General features: G+C 43.3%; 2 protein-coding genes across 13 annotated transcripts in view; both read right to left on the bottom strand.

Annotated features, from left to right (window-relative positions):
* Window positions 1-12,337, bottom strand: part of SYNRG (synergin gamma) — a 95,564-nt gene extending 83,227 nt beyond the window's left edge. For 11 of the 12 annotated variants that reach the window (XM_039476169.2, XM_039476171.2, XM_039476173.2 and 8 more), the window contains exons 1-2: window positions 12,137-12,337; window positions 2,072-2,112 (exon numbers count right to left, since the gene is read on the bottom strand). In XM_039476169.2, the coding sequence (XP_039332103.1) occupies window positions 2,072-2,112; window positions 12,137-12,213 (118 nt within the window). In that variant the 5' untranslated portion in view covers window positions 12,214-12,337. Of the gene's footprint in view, window positions 1-2,071; window positions 2,113-5,904; window positions 11,846-12,136 lie in introns of those variants that run through there. The other variant, XM_039476172.2, reaches the window with a different exon arrangement.
* A 3,618-nt stretch (window positions 12,338-15,955) lies between these two features.
* The window catches only part of DDX52 (DExD-box helicase 52), a 31,597-nt gene continuing 29,024 nt past the window's right edge, over window positions 15,956-18,528 (bottom strand). The window contains exon 15 of the mRNA XM_003929064.4: window positions 15,956-16,549. Within this exon, the coding sequence (XP_003929113.1) occupies window positions 16,492-16,549 (58 nt within the window). The 3' untranslated portion in view covers window positions 15,956-16,491. The remainder of the gene's footprint in view (window positions 16,550-18,528) is intronic.

Here is an 18,528-nt window from a genome sequence, read left to right as displayed (position 1 = left end):
TCTGTCCTCCGTCTCCTGTTCAAGTACTCATGATCTTGTGGCCATCCTTGCTACTGGTTTCTTGTATATGTTCTCAGAAATGATACATGCATAATTTAAAGCCTTCAAATGACCAAAAAGTCCATTCTAACAAAGTGTTAAAAAAAAAAAAAAATCTCCAGGCCGGGCGCGGTGGCTCAAGCCTGTAATCCCAGCACTTTGGGAGGCCGAGGCGGGTGGATCACGAGGTCGAGAGATCGAGACCATCCTGGTCAACATGGTGAAACCCCGTCTCTACTAAAAATACGAAAAACTAGCTGGGCATGGTGGCGCATGCCTGTAATCCCAGCTACTCAGGAGGCTGAGGCAGGAGAATTGCCTGAACCCAGGAGGCGGAGGTTGCGGTGAGCCGAGATCGCGCCATTGCACTCCAGCCTGGGTAACAAGAGCGAAACTCCGTCTCAAAAAAAAAAAAAAAATCTCCAAACCAATTCCAAATTCCCTAAGAAGAAATATCAGGCAACATTCTGGGATCTCTTCTTGTCCAGTTCCTTCACTCCATATGCAGATTTTTACTTGAAAGTTTATAGAAATGCAAAATATCAAACCACAGTAATGAACATATAACTTTGTAATACCTTCCTAAAGAACAAAAGATCTCAAACCATTTGATCTCAATCTGGGACACATCTAACTACAGATAGCTTAAATAATGCAGAAACATGAACACGATGAAAACTATACAACTGACCCTTGGAAAAACTTACCTGAAACTCAACCACCACCACTGATTATAAATAAAGACAAAGCCAGGATGAGCCACTGACCGCCTGCTACTGAGCTGCTCTTTATGTTTTATCTCTACTGGTGACCCAGGAGTCTCTGTTTCTCCAGCAAATCTATGATAACCAATCAACGCTGACTTTTTAAGAAGACCAGTTTTCAGAAGCACTTGGTGTGAGGGGAGAGAGAATATATCAGAGTGGGAGAAATGAGCAGAAAGAATCAAGAGAAAGGCAGATATAGTCCTTCTTCACTGTTGTGTCCCAGGTGCATGGCAGCATAGGTCAAGATCATATTCCTTCATTACTATTTCCTTGAAGATAAAGCTAGAATTGATATTGGTGGGCCCTGGTCTGAGACCAAGAGAGAAGAGGTATACTTAGTAGAGACATTTCTAGGAATAAAACAAAGACTTGGCCAGATACGGTGGCTTATGCCTGTAATCTCAGTGCTTTGGGAGGCCAAGGCAGAAGGGATCATTTGAGCCCAGGAATTTGATACCATCCTGGGCAATATAAGGAGACCCTATCTCTACAAAATATTTTAAAAAAATCAGCCAGGGGTGGTGGTATGCACCTGTGGTCCCAGCTACCTGGGAAGCTAAGGTGGGAGAATTGCTTGAGCCTAGGAGGCCGAGGCTGCAGTGAGCTTGACTGCGCCAGCGTACTCCATCCAGCCTGGGTGACAGAGCAAGACCTCAATCTCAAAAAAAATAAAAATAAAAATAAAAACCCAAACCCAAACAAAATCCTGAAACTTAAGCTGAATCAGAGTATGTGATCTTTTCATTTCAAAATTATATGTTTATAATACATGATTGTAATAAGATACTATCAAATAGAGAAAAAATACCAGTGTGAAACAACTAAAGATGTTTGTTTATTCATTCAACAAACATCTACAGAGAATGTATTATGTTAAATCAGCATAGTGGGTGCTAGAGATGAGCATTAGACACACATGGCACTAACAATCTAAGAGAAAGACATCAAGTAAATTACAGCTCATTTCATTTTTATCACCTATTCTTTAACATTCTTGTCTCAAAAGTCTCTTTCACCTGAGGTTAAACAATCTATGAGCATAATGTTTACATACGTTTTGGAGAAATGAAGAGTGATCCTTATTACTACCCAAATAATACAGTTTTTGAGAAATTTTAAGAGTAGCTGCCATATAGGTTTAAGAGCATACAAAATTTTACTCTACTTAGCAGCAACAGAACTTGTTTTCTATTTACTTATTTAATTCCCAGATTCAGAAACACAAGACTGAAAAATAAACATTTGAAACTTAAGCCTTCACATACCTTGAGGGGGTCTTATCCCACCTGCAACAGGAAACATGAAGCTGAAAACAGAATAAAAATACATCAGAATCTTCATACGCACAAAGATTTCAAATAACACGTGCTTTTTTATATGGATGAAAGACTCATCGATGGGATCTGGTGTTTGTTCTGCAGTACAATACTGAACTGCCCAACAACAGCAGTTGAGCATCCATGGATGCATGTCAGCATGCTAGTGGAGACAGAAACTTGTTGAAATAGCAGACACAAGACCCTGAAACTAGTCCTGGCTCTGTCACTGTGTGTCTCCTCTGGATTCCAATTTCCCCACCGATCAAATGAGAGAGTTTAATTAGATTCAATTCCGTCAACATTTATTGAGTGTCAACTACATTAAATGGAATCTTGTAATCTAAAAGACACATATGCAGGCAAATGACTATACCACAGGGTAAATGTACTAACCGCTCTAAGCGAGGTCCAAATTACTAATAGACATGAGGGAAAAAAAATGAATTTGAATGGGCTATATCTTGAGAAGTTTTATGGAAGTAGCTCTCGAGCTAAATCTTAAAGGAAAACAGAGGCACACTATATATTTTGAGCAAAAGGTTTGAGGCAGAGATGCAGGGATGTTTGGAGAGATGAATGTGGGTTAAATGTTAACTATATGATTCAAAAGCGAGCAGACTGTACTGGGCCTTTATTTTATTTATTTATTATTATTATTTTTTTTTTTTTTGAGACGGAGTTTCACTCTTGCTACCCAGGTTGGAGTGCAATGGTGCGATCTCAGTTCATCGCAACGTCCGCCTCCTGAGTTCAGGCAATTCTCCTGCCTCAGCCTCCTGAGTAGCTGGGATCACAGGCACGCGCCACCATGCCCAGCTCATTTTTGTATTTTTAGTAGAGACGGGGTTTCACCATGTTGACCAGGATGGTCTCGATCTCTTGATCTCGTGATCCACCCACCTCGGCCTCCCAAAGTGCTGGGATTACAGGCTTGAGCCTCTGCGTCCGGCTATTTTTTTTTAATTAAAAAAATTTTGTTTTTGAGATGGCGTTTCGCTCTTGTTGCCCAGATTGGAGTGCAACGGCATGATCTCGGCTCATTGCAACCTCCATCTCCTGGGTCCAAGCAGTTTTCCTGTCTCAGCCTCCCAAGTACCTGGGATTACAGGCGCCTGCCACCATGCCCGGCTAATTATTTTTTGTATTTTTAGAGATTGGGTTTCACCATGTTGGCCAAGATGGTTTTGATCTCCTGACCTCAGGTGATCCACTTGCCTTGGCCGCCCAAAGTGCTGGGATTACAGGCATGAGCCACCATGCCTGGCCAAAGGACTTTAAAATGTTTAATTTTATTTTGAGTATTATATGAAGTTGTCAGAGGTTTTATTGTTATTGCGGTAATATTGTTATCATTACAATAACAATAAAACCTCTGACAACTTCATATAATACTCAAAATAAAATTAAACATTTTATGGTAACAATTTTATACATAACATAAAATTCTATCTTTTTTTTTTTTTTTGAGACGGAGTTTTGCTCGTTACCCAGGCTGGAGTGCAATGGCGCGATCTCGGCTCACCACAACCTCCGCCTCCTGGGTTCAGGCAATTCTCCTGCCTCAGCCTCCTGAGTAGCTGGGATTACAGGCACGCGCCACCACGCCCAGCTAATTTTTTGTATTTTTAGTAGAGACGGGGTTTCACCATGTTGACCAGGATGGTCTTGATCGCTCGACCTCATGATCCACCAGCCTCGGCCTCCTAAAGTGCTGGGATTACAGGCGTGAGCCACCATGCCGGGCCTTTTTTTTTTTTTTTTTTTTTTAAATTGAGACAGAATCTTGCTCTACCACACAGGCTGGAGAGCAGGGGCACAATCTCCACTCACTGTAACCCTTGTCTGCCAGGCTCAAGCAATTCTCCTGCTTCAGCCTCCCATGTAGCTGAGACTACAGGCAAGCACCACCACACCTGGCTCATTATTGTATTTTCAGTAGAGATGGGGTTTCACCATATTGGCCAGGCTGGTTTTGAACTCCTGGCCTCATGATCTGCCTGCCTTGGCCTCCCAAACTGCTGGGGGTACAGTCTTACAGTGAAAACTGAGTAGGAAATGCTCATCAAGAACCAAGGAAGTGCTTATAACTGAGATTTACAACTGAGGAAGGACCACATTTCAACAAGGAAGTAGTTACCAGTGTCTCATGCTGTAAAACAGTGGTGAGAATGAAGATTAAAAAATAAGTCACTGCTTTCAAAAATGGTGATCTTTGAGTGAGTTGTTTCAATAAAGAGATCCTAGGGAGAAAAAACCTAAGAGAGTAAATACATACTTAGTGACTGATAAGGTTTTTGAGGAAATGGGATTAGCATGCAAAGTAGCAAAAGAGGGCAGAGGCTTGCGGTGATGCATGCCTGTAATCCCAGCACTTTGGGAGGCCAAGGCAGGCAGATCACTTGAGGCCGCAAGTTCAAGACCAGCCTGGTCAACATGGCAAAACCCCATCTTAACTAAAAATACAAAAATTAGTTGGGCACATCGTGGCATGTGCCTGTAATCCCAGCTACCCGGAAGGCTGAGGCAGGAGAACTGCTTGAACCCAGGAGGCGGAGGCTGCACAACTGCACTCCAGCCTGAGTGACAGAGCCAGACTTTATCTCAAAACAGAACAAAACAAAACAAAGTAGCACAAGGGATCTGCTTTGAAAAGGAAGTGGGTCTTCTTTCTCTGAGACGGGAAAGAAAAAGGGACAAAGCAAAGACTTCTGAGTGAGAAAGGCTCTTAATCTGGGAGTCAAGGATCGGAAAAGGAGGTTTCTAGATACCCTTTAGAGATTCTAGCGAATGGCTGGGTCTGGTGGCTCACACCTGTCATCCCAGCACTTTGGGAGGCCAAGGTAGGAGGACTGCTTGAGCCCCTGAGTTTGAGACAAGCCTGGGCAACATAGTGAGACCCATCTCTCCAAAATAACAACAACAGTAATAAATGAAAGAGATAATAGTGATTCCTTTCCAGAAAGTTTTCAATTTACTGTGCCTAGTTCCATCAAAAGAATTAGTATCTATGGGAGTTACAGCCTCATGGAAGGAATTTCTCAAATAAGAGATGAAAGGAGAAATCACTCGATTCACGGACTGCAGAATGGATGTTGCTTTAGCAGGCATGAGAACATTAACCTTCTTATGCATTGCCATCAGAGCTCTTGGGTGACCAGCCACGTTGTCAATAAGCAGTCATATTTTCAAAAGAATCTTTTTCTGAGCAGTAGGTCTCAACAGTGGGCTAAAATACTCAGTAAACCATGCTGTAAACAGATGGGCTGTCACCCAGGCTTTGTGGTTCCATTTACGGAGTATAAGCAGAGATTTAGCATTTTAAAAGCCCTGACATTTTCAAAGTGGTCAATGAGCATTGGTTCAACTTGAAGTCACCTTCTGCATTAGGCCCTAACAGGAGAGTCAGCCTGTCATTTGGCGCCAGACATTGACTTCTCCTCTCTAGCTAGTAAAGTCCTAGATGGCATCTTTGTCTATAGTGAAAATCTGGCCAAGCACGGTGGCTCATGCCTGTAATCTCAGCACTTTGGTAAGCTGTGTCGGATGGATCACTTGAGGTAAGAAGTTCGAGACCAGCCTGGCCAACATGGTGAAACCCCGTCTCCACTAAAAATATAAAAATTAGGCCGGGTGTGATGACTCATGCCTGTAATCCCAGCACTTTGGAAGGCCAAGGCAGGTGGATTACCTGAGGTCAGGAGTTTGTGACCAGCCTGGCCAACATGGTGAAACCCCGTTTCTACTAAAATATAAAATTAACTGGGCATGGTGGCACGCACCTGTAATCTCAGCTAATGGGGAAGCTGAGGCAGGAGAATCACTTGAATCCAGGAAGCGGAAGCTGCAGTGAGCAAAGATCGTGCCATTGCACTCCAGCCTGGGTGACAAGCGTGAAACTCCATCTCAAAAACAAACAAACAAACAAACAGAAAAGAAATCAGCTGGGTATTGTGGCACACACCTGCAGTCCCAGCTAGTAGGGAGGCTGAGGCAAAAGAATCACCTGAACCTGGGAGGCAGAAATTGCAGTGAGCGAAGATCGTGCCACTGCACTCCAGCATGAGCAACAGAGACAAAGACTTTGTCTTAAAAAGAAAGAAAGAAAAAAAAAATCTATGTTTAGCATAGCCACCTTTATCAATGATCTTAGCTCTTCTGAATAACTTGCTAAAGCTTTCACATCGGCACTTGCTGCTTCACCTTGCACTTCAATGTTCTGGAGATAGCGTCTTTCCTTAAACCTCATAAACCAACGGACCTTGTAGCTTCCAACTTTTCTTCTGCAGCTTCCTCACCTCTCTCAGTCTTCAGTCTTCATAGAATTGAAGAGACTAAGGATTTTGCTCCAGATTAGACTTTGGCTTAAGGGAATGTTAAGGGTGGTTTCATCTTCTATCTAGACCACTCACCCTTTCTCAATACTGGCAATAAAGCTGTTTCACTTTCTTAACATTTGTGTTTCCCGGAATAAGTCTTTTAATTTCCTTCAAGAACTTTTCCTCTGTATTCACAACTTGGTTAAGTGCTTTAAGAGGCCCAGCTTTTGATCTACCCCAGCTTTCAACACTTAATGACTAAGCTTTATTATTTCTAGCTTCTGATTTAAAGGGAGAGATGTGCAACTCTTCCTTTCACTTGAACACTTAGAGGCCACTACAGTGTTAACTGGCCGAATTTCAATACAGTTCTGTCTCAGGGAATATGGAGGCCCTCGGAGAGGAAGGAAGACAGGCGAACAGCTGGTAGGTGGAGCAGTCAGACTACACAAAACATTTACCAATTACGTTTGCTGTCTTATAGGAGCTGGGCTTGTGGTGCTCTAAAACAATTACACTAGTAACATCAAAGATCACTGATCACAGATTATCATAACAAGTAATAGTAATGAAAGAGTTTGAAATATTGTGAGAATTACCAAAACGTGACAGAGATATGAAGTGAACACAGGCTGTGGGAAAATTGTGCTGATAAACTTGCTGGATGCAGGTTTGCCACAAACCTTCAATTTATAAAAAACACTGTATCTGCTGACTGCAATGAGGTATGCCTGTATTCAGTTTTAAAAGACATTACTCATATGCTAAAACTGATAAATTTAGGAACAATGAATACATTTAAGTAATCTACCTGTCAAGGGTTTTAAAAATCAGCCTTGGCCGGGCGCGGTGGCTCACGCCTGTAATCCCAGCACTTTGGGAGGCCGAGGCGGGTGGATCACGAGGTCAAGAGATCGAGACCATCCTGGTCAACATGGTGAAACCCCGTCTCTACTAAAAATACTAAAAATTAGCTGGGCATGGTGGCGTGTGCCTGTAATCCCAGCCACTCAGGAGGCTGAGGCAGGAGAATTGCCTGAACCCAGGAGGCGGAGGTTGCGGTGAGCCAAGATCGCGCCATTGCACTCCAGCCTGGGTAACAAGAGCGAAACTCCGTCTCAAAAAAAAAAATCAGCCTTAAGCATGTAAATTAGTCACATGACCTAATGGCTCAGAAGAATTGGAATCTCGTGCTATACTTTTTCTTCCAGCTTTGCCATAAAGTAACTGTGAAGCTCTGTGCAATCTCCTTCACCCACTGTCTGGTTTCCCCTCTGTCAAATGAGGATGCAGAATCAAGTCTGCCAAAGTCTCAGCGAAGACAACCACATAGACATGAGTAACATACAGATATACAAAGGTTACTCTGAAAACAAAATTAAGACTACTGACAAACATGACCTTCTCTAGCAAGAATTTAGCAACTGGGACTGCTTAGTGACCTACGAAAAATTCACATTTTTCTCTGAAATGTTTAGACAACTAATATCAACATGCTTAAATATTGGTTAGATAAGCAGCTAAGACACTAATAAGACAGCAAAAGCTTGGCAAAAAACTGGGCAGCAAGGTGACCAACAGTTTAATTTCAAAGGTAAAACCACTAATTCATGTATTACTGATATCTCAGTATGAAAGCAGAGCTCTGTCACTTACCTAACTCATTTGTCCCTCCTTTTCAGTTACCTTTGCTACTAACCTAGATTTGACACTAGCCCTCACTTCTTAGGCCTAGACTCCTATATAAAAACTTTTTCATTTTTATTTAATAATTTTTAGATGGAGTTTTGCTCTTGTTGCCCAGGCTGGAGTGCAATGGTGCAATCTTAGCTCACTGCAACCTCTGCCTCCTGGGTTCAAGCGATTCTCCTGTCTCAGCCTTCTGAGTAGCTGGGATTACAGGCATCTGCCACCATGCCCGGCTAATTTTCGTTTTTTTTTTTTTTTTTTTTTTTTTTTTTTTTTAACTAGAGACGGGGTTTCTCCATGTTGGCCAGGCCGGTCTCGAATCCTGACCCCAGGCGATCAACCTGCCTTGGCCTCCCAAAGTGCTGGGATTATGGCATGAGCCACTGTGCCCAGCATAATAACTTCTTAATGGATCTCCCACCTCCAGACTCTGGTTTCTAATTCATCTGATGCAGCACAAATGAGAAGCATCTTTCTTTTTAGTTTGTTTTTTTTTTTTTTTTTTTTTTGAGACGGAGTTTCGTTCTACAGGCATGCACCACCATGCCCAACTAATTTTTGTATTTTTAGTAGAGACGAGGTTTCACCATGTTGACCAGGATGGTCTCGATCTCTTGACCTCGTGATCCATCTGCCTTGGCCTCCCAAAGTGTTGGGATTACAGGCGTGAGCCACCGCGCCCGGCGAGAAGCATCTTTCTAAAGGACCATTAAGCAATAATTAAATGGTCCTTCAGCAAGGTGCACTCCTGGAGTTAAAACCATGGACTGATTTCCCTGAAATGGAATTTCCTTCAATTCCAAGCCCTCTCTAGTTTGGGTACAATTCTCCTTTCAGTTTTATCTCACGAAACTCTTCTCTGCCACTCGGAGCCACAGTCAGCTAGCACTGCAGGTGCCTTGTTTCCTTAGTGTTCACTAGGCCTTCCCATCTCTATGACAATCTCTTGACCACTTCCTCTTCCTTCAACTCTGTGGCCCAACTGAAATACCACTTCTTTGCCTTCAGTACAGCTGGAATCCACAAATATTTACAGAATGTTTTCTATGTGCAAAAAGGTGCTAGAAGCAGTGGAAGAAAAGATGAGGAAGCCCCCTAAAAGCTCATAAAAGATCAGGAAAAAATACAGTTCACAAATGATAATATCCCAGAAGAACATGACCTCTTTGTTCTCCTTGACTTTGTACCACAGTTATTTTGTACAGTCTCCAAGGATGGGGACCATGTTTTGATGTCTTTTTAATTCATTACAGCATCAAGAACAGTACCAGCTGAATGATTACAGACTAATCCAGATCTTTCAACTCTTTTTTTTTCCTCCCTTACTTGATTAAAAAAAAAATTATATTTCTCATCTCTTGGGCAAATTTTGCCCTTTATACAACTCTACCATTTATTCTAAAGTAGCTCATTCAGGATACCAATCAAAAGTAGGCTAATATTAAACGTGGAAAAAGTTACTGTGTTTTGCTTAGCCTCTTAGAATAGAGAGAAGGATCTAAACAACGTGGTCAGTTATAGCTCGTGGATTTTCTCCATTAAAAGCGTAGAGAAGTTGCCTGTTCTTTTTCTCCACATACACTTAGGTTGCCATAATGTTAGTTTCCTCATAAAATAATTTCAGGGAGGGTGGGTGGCAAAAATAAAATTAAAACTAAAATAACTTCAGCTTTTACCATTACTCTCTAAAAAACATAATATTCCTTTTCTATTCAGAGTATAGCTTCTCAGGCTCAGAAAGTTGCCAATATACGTAACATACGTACCATACATTTTTCAAGGAAAGGATCATTTTAACCACTTCTTTCTCTCCCACGTTGCTTAGAATTTTAAAATGCAGATGTTACTGCATTTACAAAGAAGGGAAATTTTAAAATCATTATAATTTCTATCAAAATTCAACCCCTATTTATTTTAAAAATTCGTGTCTATGGACCAATGATACTCAAATACCACAAACCTGAATTTCTGAACCTGAGATCCTCCCCACCCCAAAACACTTTTTTAAGTAAATAAAAATTTGGGCCTAGATATCAATTCTTCTAAGTTTACATTTTCCGAGAACTTGGTGCCATGATTAATCATATACTTGATCGAGGGTCCAGGGTTCAAGTCCCAAAGGAAAAAAAAAAATTCATACACTTGATCAAAGTAACGCCAGCCAAAGACATTTTAGAAACTGTCATAACATATAGAAAATAAACACAGGAAGCCGGGTGCAGTGGCTCACGCCTGTAATTTCAGACCTTAGGGAACCCGAGGTGGGCGGATCACTTGAGACCAGGAGTTTTGAAACCAGCCTGGCCAACATGGCGAAACCCCATCGCTCCTAAAAATATAGAAATCAGCTGGGTGTGGTGACACGTGCCTGTAATCCCAGCTACTTGACAGGCTGAGGCAGGAGAATCGCTTGAACCTGGGAAGTAGAGGTTGCACTGAGCTAATAGAACGAGACTGTGTCTCAACCAATCAATCAGCGAAAATTAGCCTAGCATGGCGGTGCGCGCCTGTAATCCCAGCTACTCAGGAGGCCGAGGCAGGAGAATCGCTTGAACCCAGGAGGCGGAGGTTGCAGTGAGTCAAGATCGTGCCGCTGCATTCCGGCCTGGGCAACAGAGTGAGACTTCATCTCGGAGGGGAAAAAAAAAAAAAAAAAAAAGGAAGAAGAAGAAAGAAAAGAAAAAACAAAAGAAAAAAGAAAATAGAACAAATAGAGGGGAAATTAATTATTACATATGTTTCTTCTGTAGCCAGAAACTGGCTTACAGCAAGTATTTATTTTTTTAAAAAACTCTATAATGAAAACAACGAAGAGAACAAAAGAGAAAACAGAAAGTTTTCAATCTAAAGTCAAAGATGTGCAGAGGAAATGAAAAATGAGGTTGCACACACAGGTGGTTCACTGAACAGCCACTGCTTGTTTTCTGACACACATATATATATGTATAAATATATACACCACCTGCAAGAGGTGATAACTTTAAGGACCTTACACTTTTGTAGTGTTCACGACAAAACTGAAACACTGCATATATATATTTAAAAAACCGAATACTTCGTTTTCCAAAGATAATTTAGGATGCTGAAGACGCAAAGCTACTTTCACCTCCAAATGCGTGTGCTGTATATGCTGGTTAGTACAACAAAATCGGAGTAGGTCATTACAGAAGTGGAGTGAAAACTCCCCAGAATAAAATACTTCAAGTGAGGATGGACCTGTCAACTTGCAAATGTACATCTCTCCCTTACAGTTCCGGGTATAAGAACCACAGGCAGTTCTCAGCTGAAATGTGCCAGAGGGCAGATGTGTTGAAGGGCTAACAGGCTGGAAGCTTTGTTCTAGTAAATGCGCAACTGCTGCTTCACAGGGCGTTTTCTTTGTTTTTAAATGTCTTTTTAAAAAGGAGACAGACAAGTCTTAAGAGTTAGTAGACGAGACAGGAGCTCTGTCTCAAGACAATTGCGAATTCAGAGGTCTTTAGATCTTCCTGCTGCTGGTCGCGGGTCGAGGAAATAAAAGAGGACAAGACACTGGAAGGGGCCGAGACAGACGGTGCAGGGACACACACCCCTTGGGGACGGTCCTCCAGCTCCGCGAACAGGTTTCCAGAGCCCGCCCGCCCTCCAACGCAGCTGGTCAAGCCTAGAAAGCCCGGGGAAAGGGAAGACCCTACCCTGGTCGCCCCGGAGGCAGCCAGGACTAGGCGCGGAGTCGGGGTTTCCCATTTACCCCGCCCCCCACCCCGAGAGGACCCCCACCTTTTCTCCCCTCCACACTGAGCGCGCGCCCGCTCCTCGCTCGACCCCAGGCGGCCGGCGGCCCCAACCGAGCCCGGAACACAAGCGTCGGGCGGTCGGGCGGCCTGGGTCCCCGGGTGACAACCCTTCTCCCGCAGCCCAGTGCCAAGAAAAAGGGTCGGAACCGGAGAAAACCGCCATAACCGCCAAGCGCCCCCCGCCGCCGCCGCGGAGACGAGAGGGCTCCCGCCCGGCGCTTCACACCCACCTGCCTCCCCCGGCGGCCCCCGCGCCGGCTCCCGCGGCCCCGCCGCCGCCAGCACCAGCTCCCGGCCGCAGCGCCATCTTGCTCCGGGCCCGCCGCCCTCGCCGCCGCCCTCGCCGCCGCCGCCTTCGCAGCAGCTGTCGGCTGAAGACAGCCACTTCCGGGGCAAACGCCGGGCCGCGCGCCCCGCGGACCGCGCGGCGGGGCGGGGCCTCGCGCCCACGTGACTCCCGCGGGCCTCGAGGGGGCGTGGCGCGCCCTCGGCACGTGACCCGCCCCCGGCACGTGACCCGGCACCGCGATGGGCCTCCAGGTTCGGTTCTGGCTCTCGGGCTGGTGGGGCGGCCGCGGGCGCCTCTCCGAGGGAGCCGATTCATTGCCTGGCAGGGCCCAGCTGGCCGCCGAGTGGCAAAGCGCCGTGGGTCCAGCGTTTGAAAACCGTGATCTCGGTTTAGTGCAGAGAGTAAGCTGAGTCCTGCTTTGAACTAGACGGTGGGACGCTGGCGTTTTTATGATGACCCTTCACGCACAAGGAACAGATGGTTCCTTAAGGGATAGTCTCAGCACCGATTAGTGATCAGCTCTTCCTCCTTTCCCTGGAACTCGACAGCCTCACGTTGGCACCCACCACAGACGCTGAAGGCATTTATCAACCAAGAGCACAAAAACCCAAGCCACACTAAAAAAAAATCTCCAAGGTGTACTACTCTTGTAGGGTTCTGTCATCCTGCCACTCACAGTCCCTTTGTTTTTCCTATTCTTGCAGGCAAGTGCAAAACAGCTTTTTTGAAAGCAGTTCATAATTACTCTGAAGCTATTTTGGCATATTTCTCACTGTGATTTTTTTTTTTTTTTTTTTTTTTGAGAGTCTTGGTCTGTTGTCCAGGCTGTAGTGCAGTGGCATGATCATGGCTCACAGCAGCCTCAATCTCCTGGGCTGAAGTGATCCTCTCGCCTCAGCCTCCTGAGTAGCTGGGACCACAGGCACGCACCACCACGCCGGGCCAATTTTTTTTTGTGGAGATAGGATCTATGTTGCCCACGCCGGTCTCAAACTCCTGGGCTCAAGCTATGCTCCCACCTTGGCCTCCCAGTGCCAGGATGTGAGCCACCACGCCTGGCCTGTGATTTCTTTTTGTTCCTCTTCTTTGCCTATTGATTTTTACATTTGCAGGACTCAACTCAGGATGTCGGCCTTCCAATAACAACCCCAATCTGTGTTAGATGCCATCCTGTGATGCTTTAGCATCATGGCCTTACATCTAACAGAGCACTTGCCACACGAGTCCTGTGCTACATGATGATGTTTTGGTCAGCGACAGATAGCAGATACAACGGTGGGATGAGAAGTGGAGGTGGAAGACAGAGAGACTAATGATCCTAACCTTTTGTAGACCTAGCATAATGTGTTTGTGCCTTAGTTTTTAACAAAAAAGCTTAAAAGTAAACAGTAAAATTTAAAAAAAAGAAAACAACTTCTAGAATAAGGATATAAAGAAAAAAATTTTTTTTACAGCTGTACGTTTGCATTTTAGGCTAAGTGTTATTACAAGAGTCAGAAAGTCTAAAAAGGCCAGGTGCAGTGGCTCACCTGAGGTCAGGAGTTTGTGACCAGCCTGGACAACATGGTCAAACTCCGTCTCTACTAAAAATACAAAAATGAGAAATGAGTTGGGTGTGGTGGCACACGCTTGCAGTCCCAGCAACTCAGGAGGGTGAGGCAGGATAATCACTTGAACCCAGGAGGCAGAGATTGCAGTGAGCTGAGATCATACCACTGTATTCGAGTCTGGGCAACAGAGCAAGACTCTCATCTCAAAAAAGAAAAGAAAAGAAAAAAAATCTAAAAAACCCAATCTGGACAACAAGCAAGACCTCGTCTCGTCTCTACAAAAATAAATAATAAAAAAAAATTCACTGAGTTTGGTGGCCTGCACCGATAGTATCAGCTACTTGAGAAGCTGAGGTTGGAGGGTAACTTTGGCCTAAGAGGTCGAGTCTGCAGTAAGCCATGATTGTGCCACTAAACTCCAGACTAGGTAACAAACCCTGTTTCTCAAAAAAGAGAAAAACAAAATCTTATAAAGTAAAAAAGTTAACAGTAAGCTAATTTATTGAAGAAAAGATACGTTATATATGTATATTACACACACACACACACACACACACACACACACACACACACATTTCTTTTCTTTTTTGAGACAGTCTTGCTCTATCTCCCAGGCTGGAGTGCAGTAGTGCAATCTCGACTCAATGTAACCTTCACCTCCCAGCTTCAAGCGATTCTCCTGCCTCAGCCTCCTGATTAGCTGGGACTACAGGTGCATGCCACCATACCTGGCTAACACTTTTTTGTATTTTTTCTTTAGTAGAGATGGGGTTTCGCAATGTTGTCCAGGCTGGACTTGAACTCCTGAGCTCAGATGATCTGCTCACCTAGGTCTCCCAAAGTAGTAGGATTACAGGTGTGAGCCACCATGCCTGGCCAAAAAAATATTTTTAATAAATTTAGTAAAGGCTAAGCATGCAATGTTTGGAACAGTCTACAGTAGGGTATGTTCCAACTGCCTATAGCATTCAGGACACTAACATGCTGTATGGGTTTGTAGCCTAGGAGCAACAGACTACACCATATAGCCTAGGTGTACAGCAGGCTATACCATCTAGGTTTGTGGAAGTATAAAACATATGTTCACACAATGATACAATTACCTAACAATGTGTTTCTCAGAATGTGTCACTGTCATTAAGTGATACCTTAATGACATCCTCTACCTTATCTCTAACATTATATTGTAAGGGTAGGCACTGTGTTATCAAGCCTGTATTCCTAATAATATCTATGTTTGTTAAAGGAACACTTATTGTGAGTTTATGATGTGTCAGGCACACTGCTACGTACTTCCAATTTGAGACATGATTTCATAGATGAGAACACTGAAACTCTGAGAAATTAAGAACTTATTCAAAGTCACTCAGCTGGCAAATGGCTTGCACCAGTATACCTACCTCTAGTATATATATTGAGTAAAGGATCCGTTTGCATGAACAAACAAAAAATTCATATTCTTGTAAGTATTTTTATACCCTGTACCAGTAGTTCTTTCTTTAAATAAATTCTGAACAGGAACAATTTCTGTCCCATCTAAAATATTCAAAACAAAGTCCACCTGTTTGGACTGTAGAATCAAAAGCTACGAATAAAGGAAATAAGTAAGTTGAATTCAAATGCTGCTGAGAATACTTCATGGTCGCACTGATAACATTCACGTCATTCTTAGGCACCAGTCTTATACGTACAAAGTCAATTTTTCATTCCATTATATAGAACTTATATTTGAGAAAAATCGAATGGCTAATAGTCTCCAACACCATATGATCATAATCCTTTAGCTTAGGCAGAGATCTGCTTACTAGATGAGGAGCCATCAACCTAAGGGAAGATAAGATGTAAGAGAATGAAGACAGAGGTGTATCAAGTAACAGGAATGTTCTTCCTTATCAGGATAAAATGTTTATCAGTATTCAAATAAAATAATCTTAAGTGGAAAGAGACAGGAGAGAGCATGGTTAAATGATGGAAAATGAAGCAAGGGAGAAGCTGATCCTGATGCTGTGCAATATTATGACAGCTGAGGTATTAAGTGTCCAATACAAGGATGCTTAATAGACCAAAGAATTTAAAATCCCAGGGAACTTGAATAACCAGCCACAGAAGAGGCCATCAACAAATTAGGAAATATTAAGAGAGCAGCAGGTTTCTTCTTGGTAGACAGCCCATACTACCATCCACAAAAAAAGTGAGGGGTCGAAGGGGTATTTAATGTGAAGGCTTTATTTAGAATTTCTGTTCCAGATGCCTCTCCATAGCATTCATTACACCTTCCTTCACATTTGAAGGGCAAAGTCCTTAAGAGTTCCCCACATTTGGGTGATATTTTTAGCATAAACTTTTGTTCTTCTATAAGAAGTATCTCTCTGGATTCAAACCCCAGAAATGTCAATGAATGTTATTTCCATTGTATAATCATTTAAAAGTCAACTACAGGTACAGCAGCTTGTGCCTATAATCTCAGCTACTCAGGAGGCGGAGGCATGATGATTGCATGAGGTCAGGAGTTCAAGACCAACCATGGCAACATAGGGAGATCCCATCTCTCAAGAAAAAAAACAAGGCACCTACAAATTGAAATTGACTTGAAAGTTTAGGATCATTTTTCACCAGTCCATGTACTTGTATTTGATTTCAAATGTTTGGTACAGGTGACTGTAAGACTTCAAGTATTCCATGAGAACAACATTCATGCTGGGATCACAAAATTGCATTTCTGGGACACTGTTTTTAAAGTCTGCTTTTAATTTTTGTCTTCAAAAGCTACTTTCTTCTTGCTGTTCTGACCAGTGACCTTTTTCCTGTGAAGAGGAAAGTAAGGAAAACTGAATAAAAAATTCTAGATATATTTACTTTCTATAACCCTACCACTAGTTTAATAAACATTGACTGAAACCTACTGTATATTAAATAATGAGGCACTAGAAACACAGAGATGCATTAGACATGGTCTCTGCCCTTTAGAAAATCACAATCACCTAAATGAGGCAAAACCATCACAGTAAACTACATGATTACATGGTATGAAAGAGAGATTCGGATCCTGACCTAATGAGTTCACACTGATCCAGTGCCTGCTAAGTGCTAGACACTGTTATTAAGTGCTTTACATGGATTAACTGGGGTAATCTTCCTAACAACTTATGAGGAGTATTTTATTATTATCGTCTGTTTACAGATGAGAAAAATGAGGCACAGAGTGGTTAAGTAACTTGTCAGTCATCACTCATGGAAGAAAGGGAAAAGCTGATCATGTAATCCATGTTGGACATGAATCCTATCTGTCTGATCCTATAGCCTAGTGAAGGTTGAATGTCATTAACTAAGCGGTAACAGGTAAAGGAACGAAGTTTTGAGAAAATAATCAGTGTTTGCAAACTATGATTACAGTAATACAAAGTTCTTTGGTATACATTAACTCATACAATTCCAAATCCCAGCTCCACACAAGGAAGTAGATAATAGAACCAGTTCTTCTGGCTCCAAATCCAGTTCCTCCCCACTCCCTGCAGGGGGCCGAGTTTGTGGTACCTGAAGTGAGGTCCACTAGGCCACAAGGATTCAGGTTTGTAGCTCAATGGGGAAGTTGGGGCTGAAGATACAACCTTAAGAGCTATCAGCACAGAGGTATGAGCTGAGCCTGCAGGGATGGGTGGGATCATTAAGGGAACATCAACAGTGTAGAGGTAAGCCAGAGCTGGATCATGATGGGTCTTGCTTGTATGCTAAGTTAAGTGGTATGGCCTTTACATGTGAGGAAAATGCAGACACAACCAAAGCACCTTAAGCAGGGAGCTGGTATGCCAAGATTTATACCAAGTTGTCTTCCAAGTCTTAGTACAAATTGAAGTTTTAATGACCTCAGAAGTAGGCTGGTGCAGTGGTTCATGCCTGTAATTCCAGCACTTTGGGGGACCCAGGCAGACAGATTGCTTGAGTCCAGGAGTTTGAGACCAGCCTGGGCAACATGGCAAACCCCATCTCTACTAAAAATACAAAAAAGGAGTCAGCCATGGTGGCCCAAGCCTGTGGTCCCAGGTTCTCGGGGGGCTGAGGTGGGAGGACTGCTTGAGCCCAGGAGGTCACAGCTGCAGTGAGCCCTGATTGTGCCACTGCATTTCCATCTGGGTGACATGAGCAAGACCCTGTCTCAAAAAAACAAACAAAAATCCGCAATAGTATAAATGCTACAAACTTATTTAAAAAAGCATTTAAAGTATGATTATTTAAAATACTGATATATCTTATTAAAATTCCACATAGACACCATCTTATGTTCTAGCTAATGTGACCTTTGTAAAAATTTTCATCAGTTGCTGCTCAGTGCCTGAAAGGACAGCACTTGTTATCTTGGCTTTAAGACTCTCCAAAGAGTAATGCATGCACAACAGTTCTGATGTGACCCCCTCCTCTCCCACTAACAAGAAAAAGACTATTAAGACAGATTAGGTGACCAAGGTAGCCAAGCATGACAAGGCTCTCTACGAGTCCATCAGTCTACATGCCACCCAGAAACTGTTGCCATAGAAAATTAAAATTCAAAAATGTTGGCCGGGTGCAATGGCTCACACTTGTAATCCCAGTACTTTGGTCAGGAGTTCGAGACCAGCCTGGCCAACATGGTGAAACCCTGTCTCTACTAAAAATACAAAAATTAGCTGGGTGTGGTGGCGGGCGCCTGTTAATTCCAGCTGCCCCGGAGGCGGAGGCACGAGAACTGCTTGAACCCAGGACGTGGAGGTTGCGGTGAGCTGAGACTGAACCACTGCACTCCAGCCTG

This window comes from Saimiri boliviensis, chromosome 17 (genome assembly GCF_048565385.1).
Source record: "Saimiri boliviensis isolate mSaiBol1 chromosome 17, mSaiBol1.pri, whole genome shotgun sequence".
NCBI lineage: Eukaryota > Metazoa > Chordata > Mammalia > Primates > Cebidae > Saimiri > Saimiri boliviensis.
Note: the sequence above shows the minus strand (reverse complement) of the source record. Positions and strands in the feature narration are given on the sequence as shown.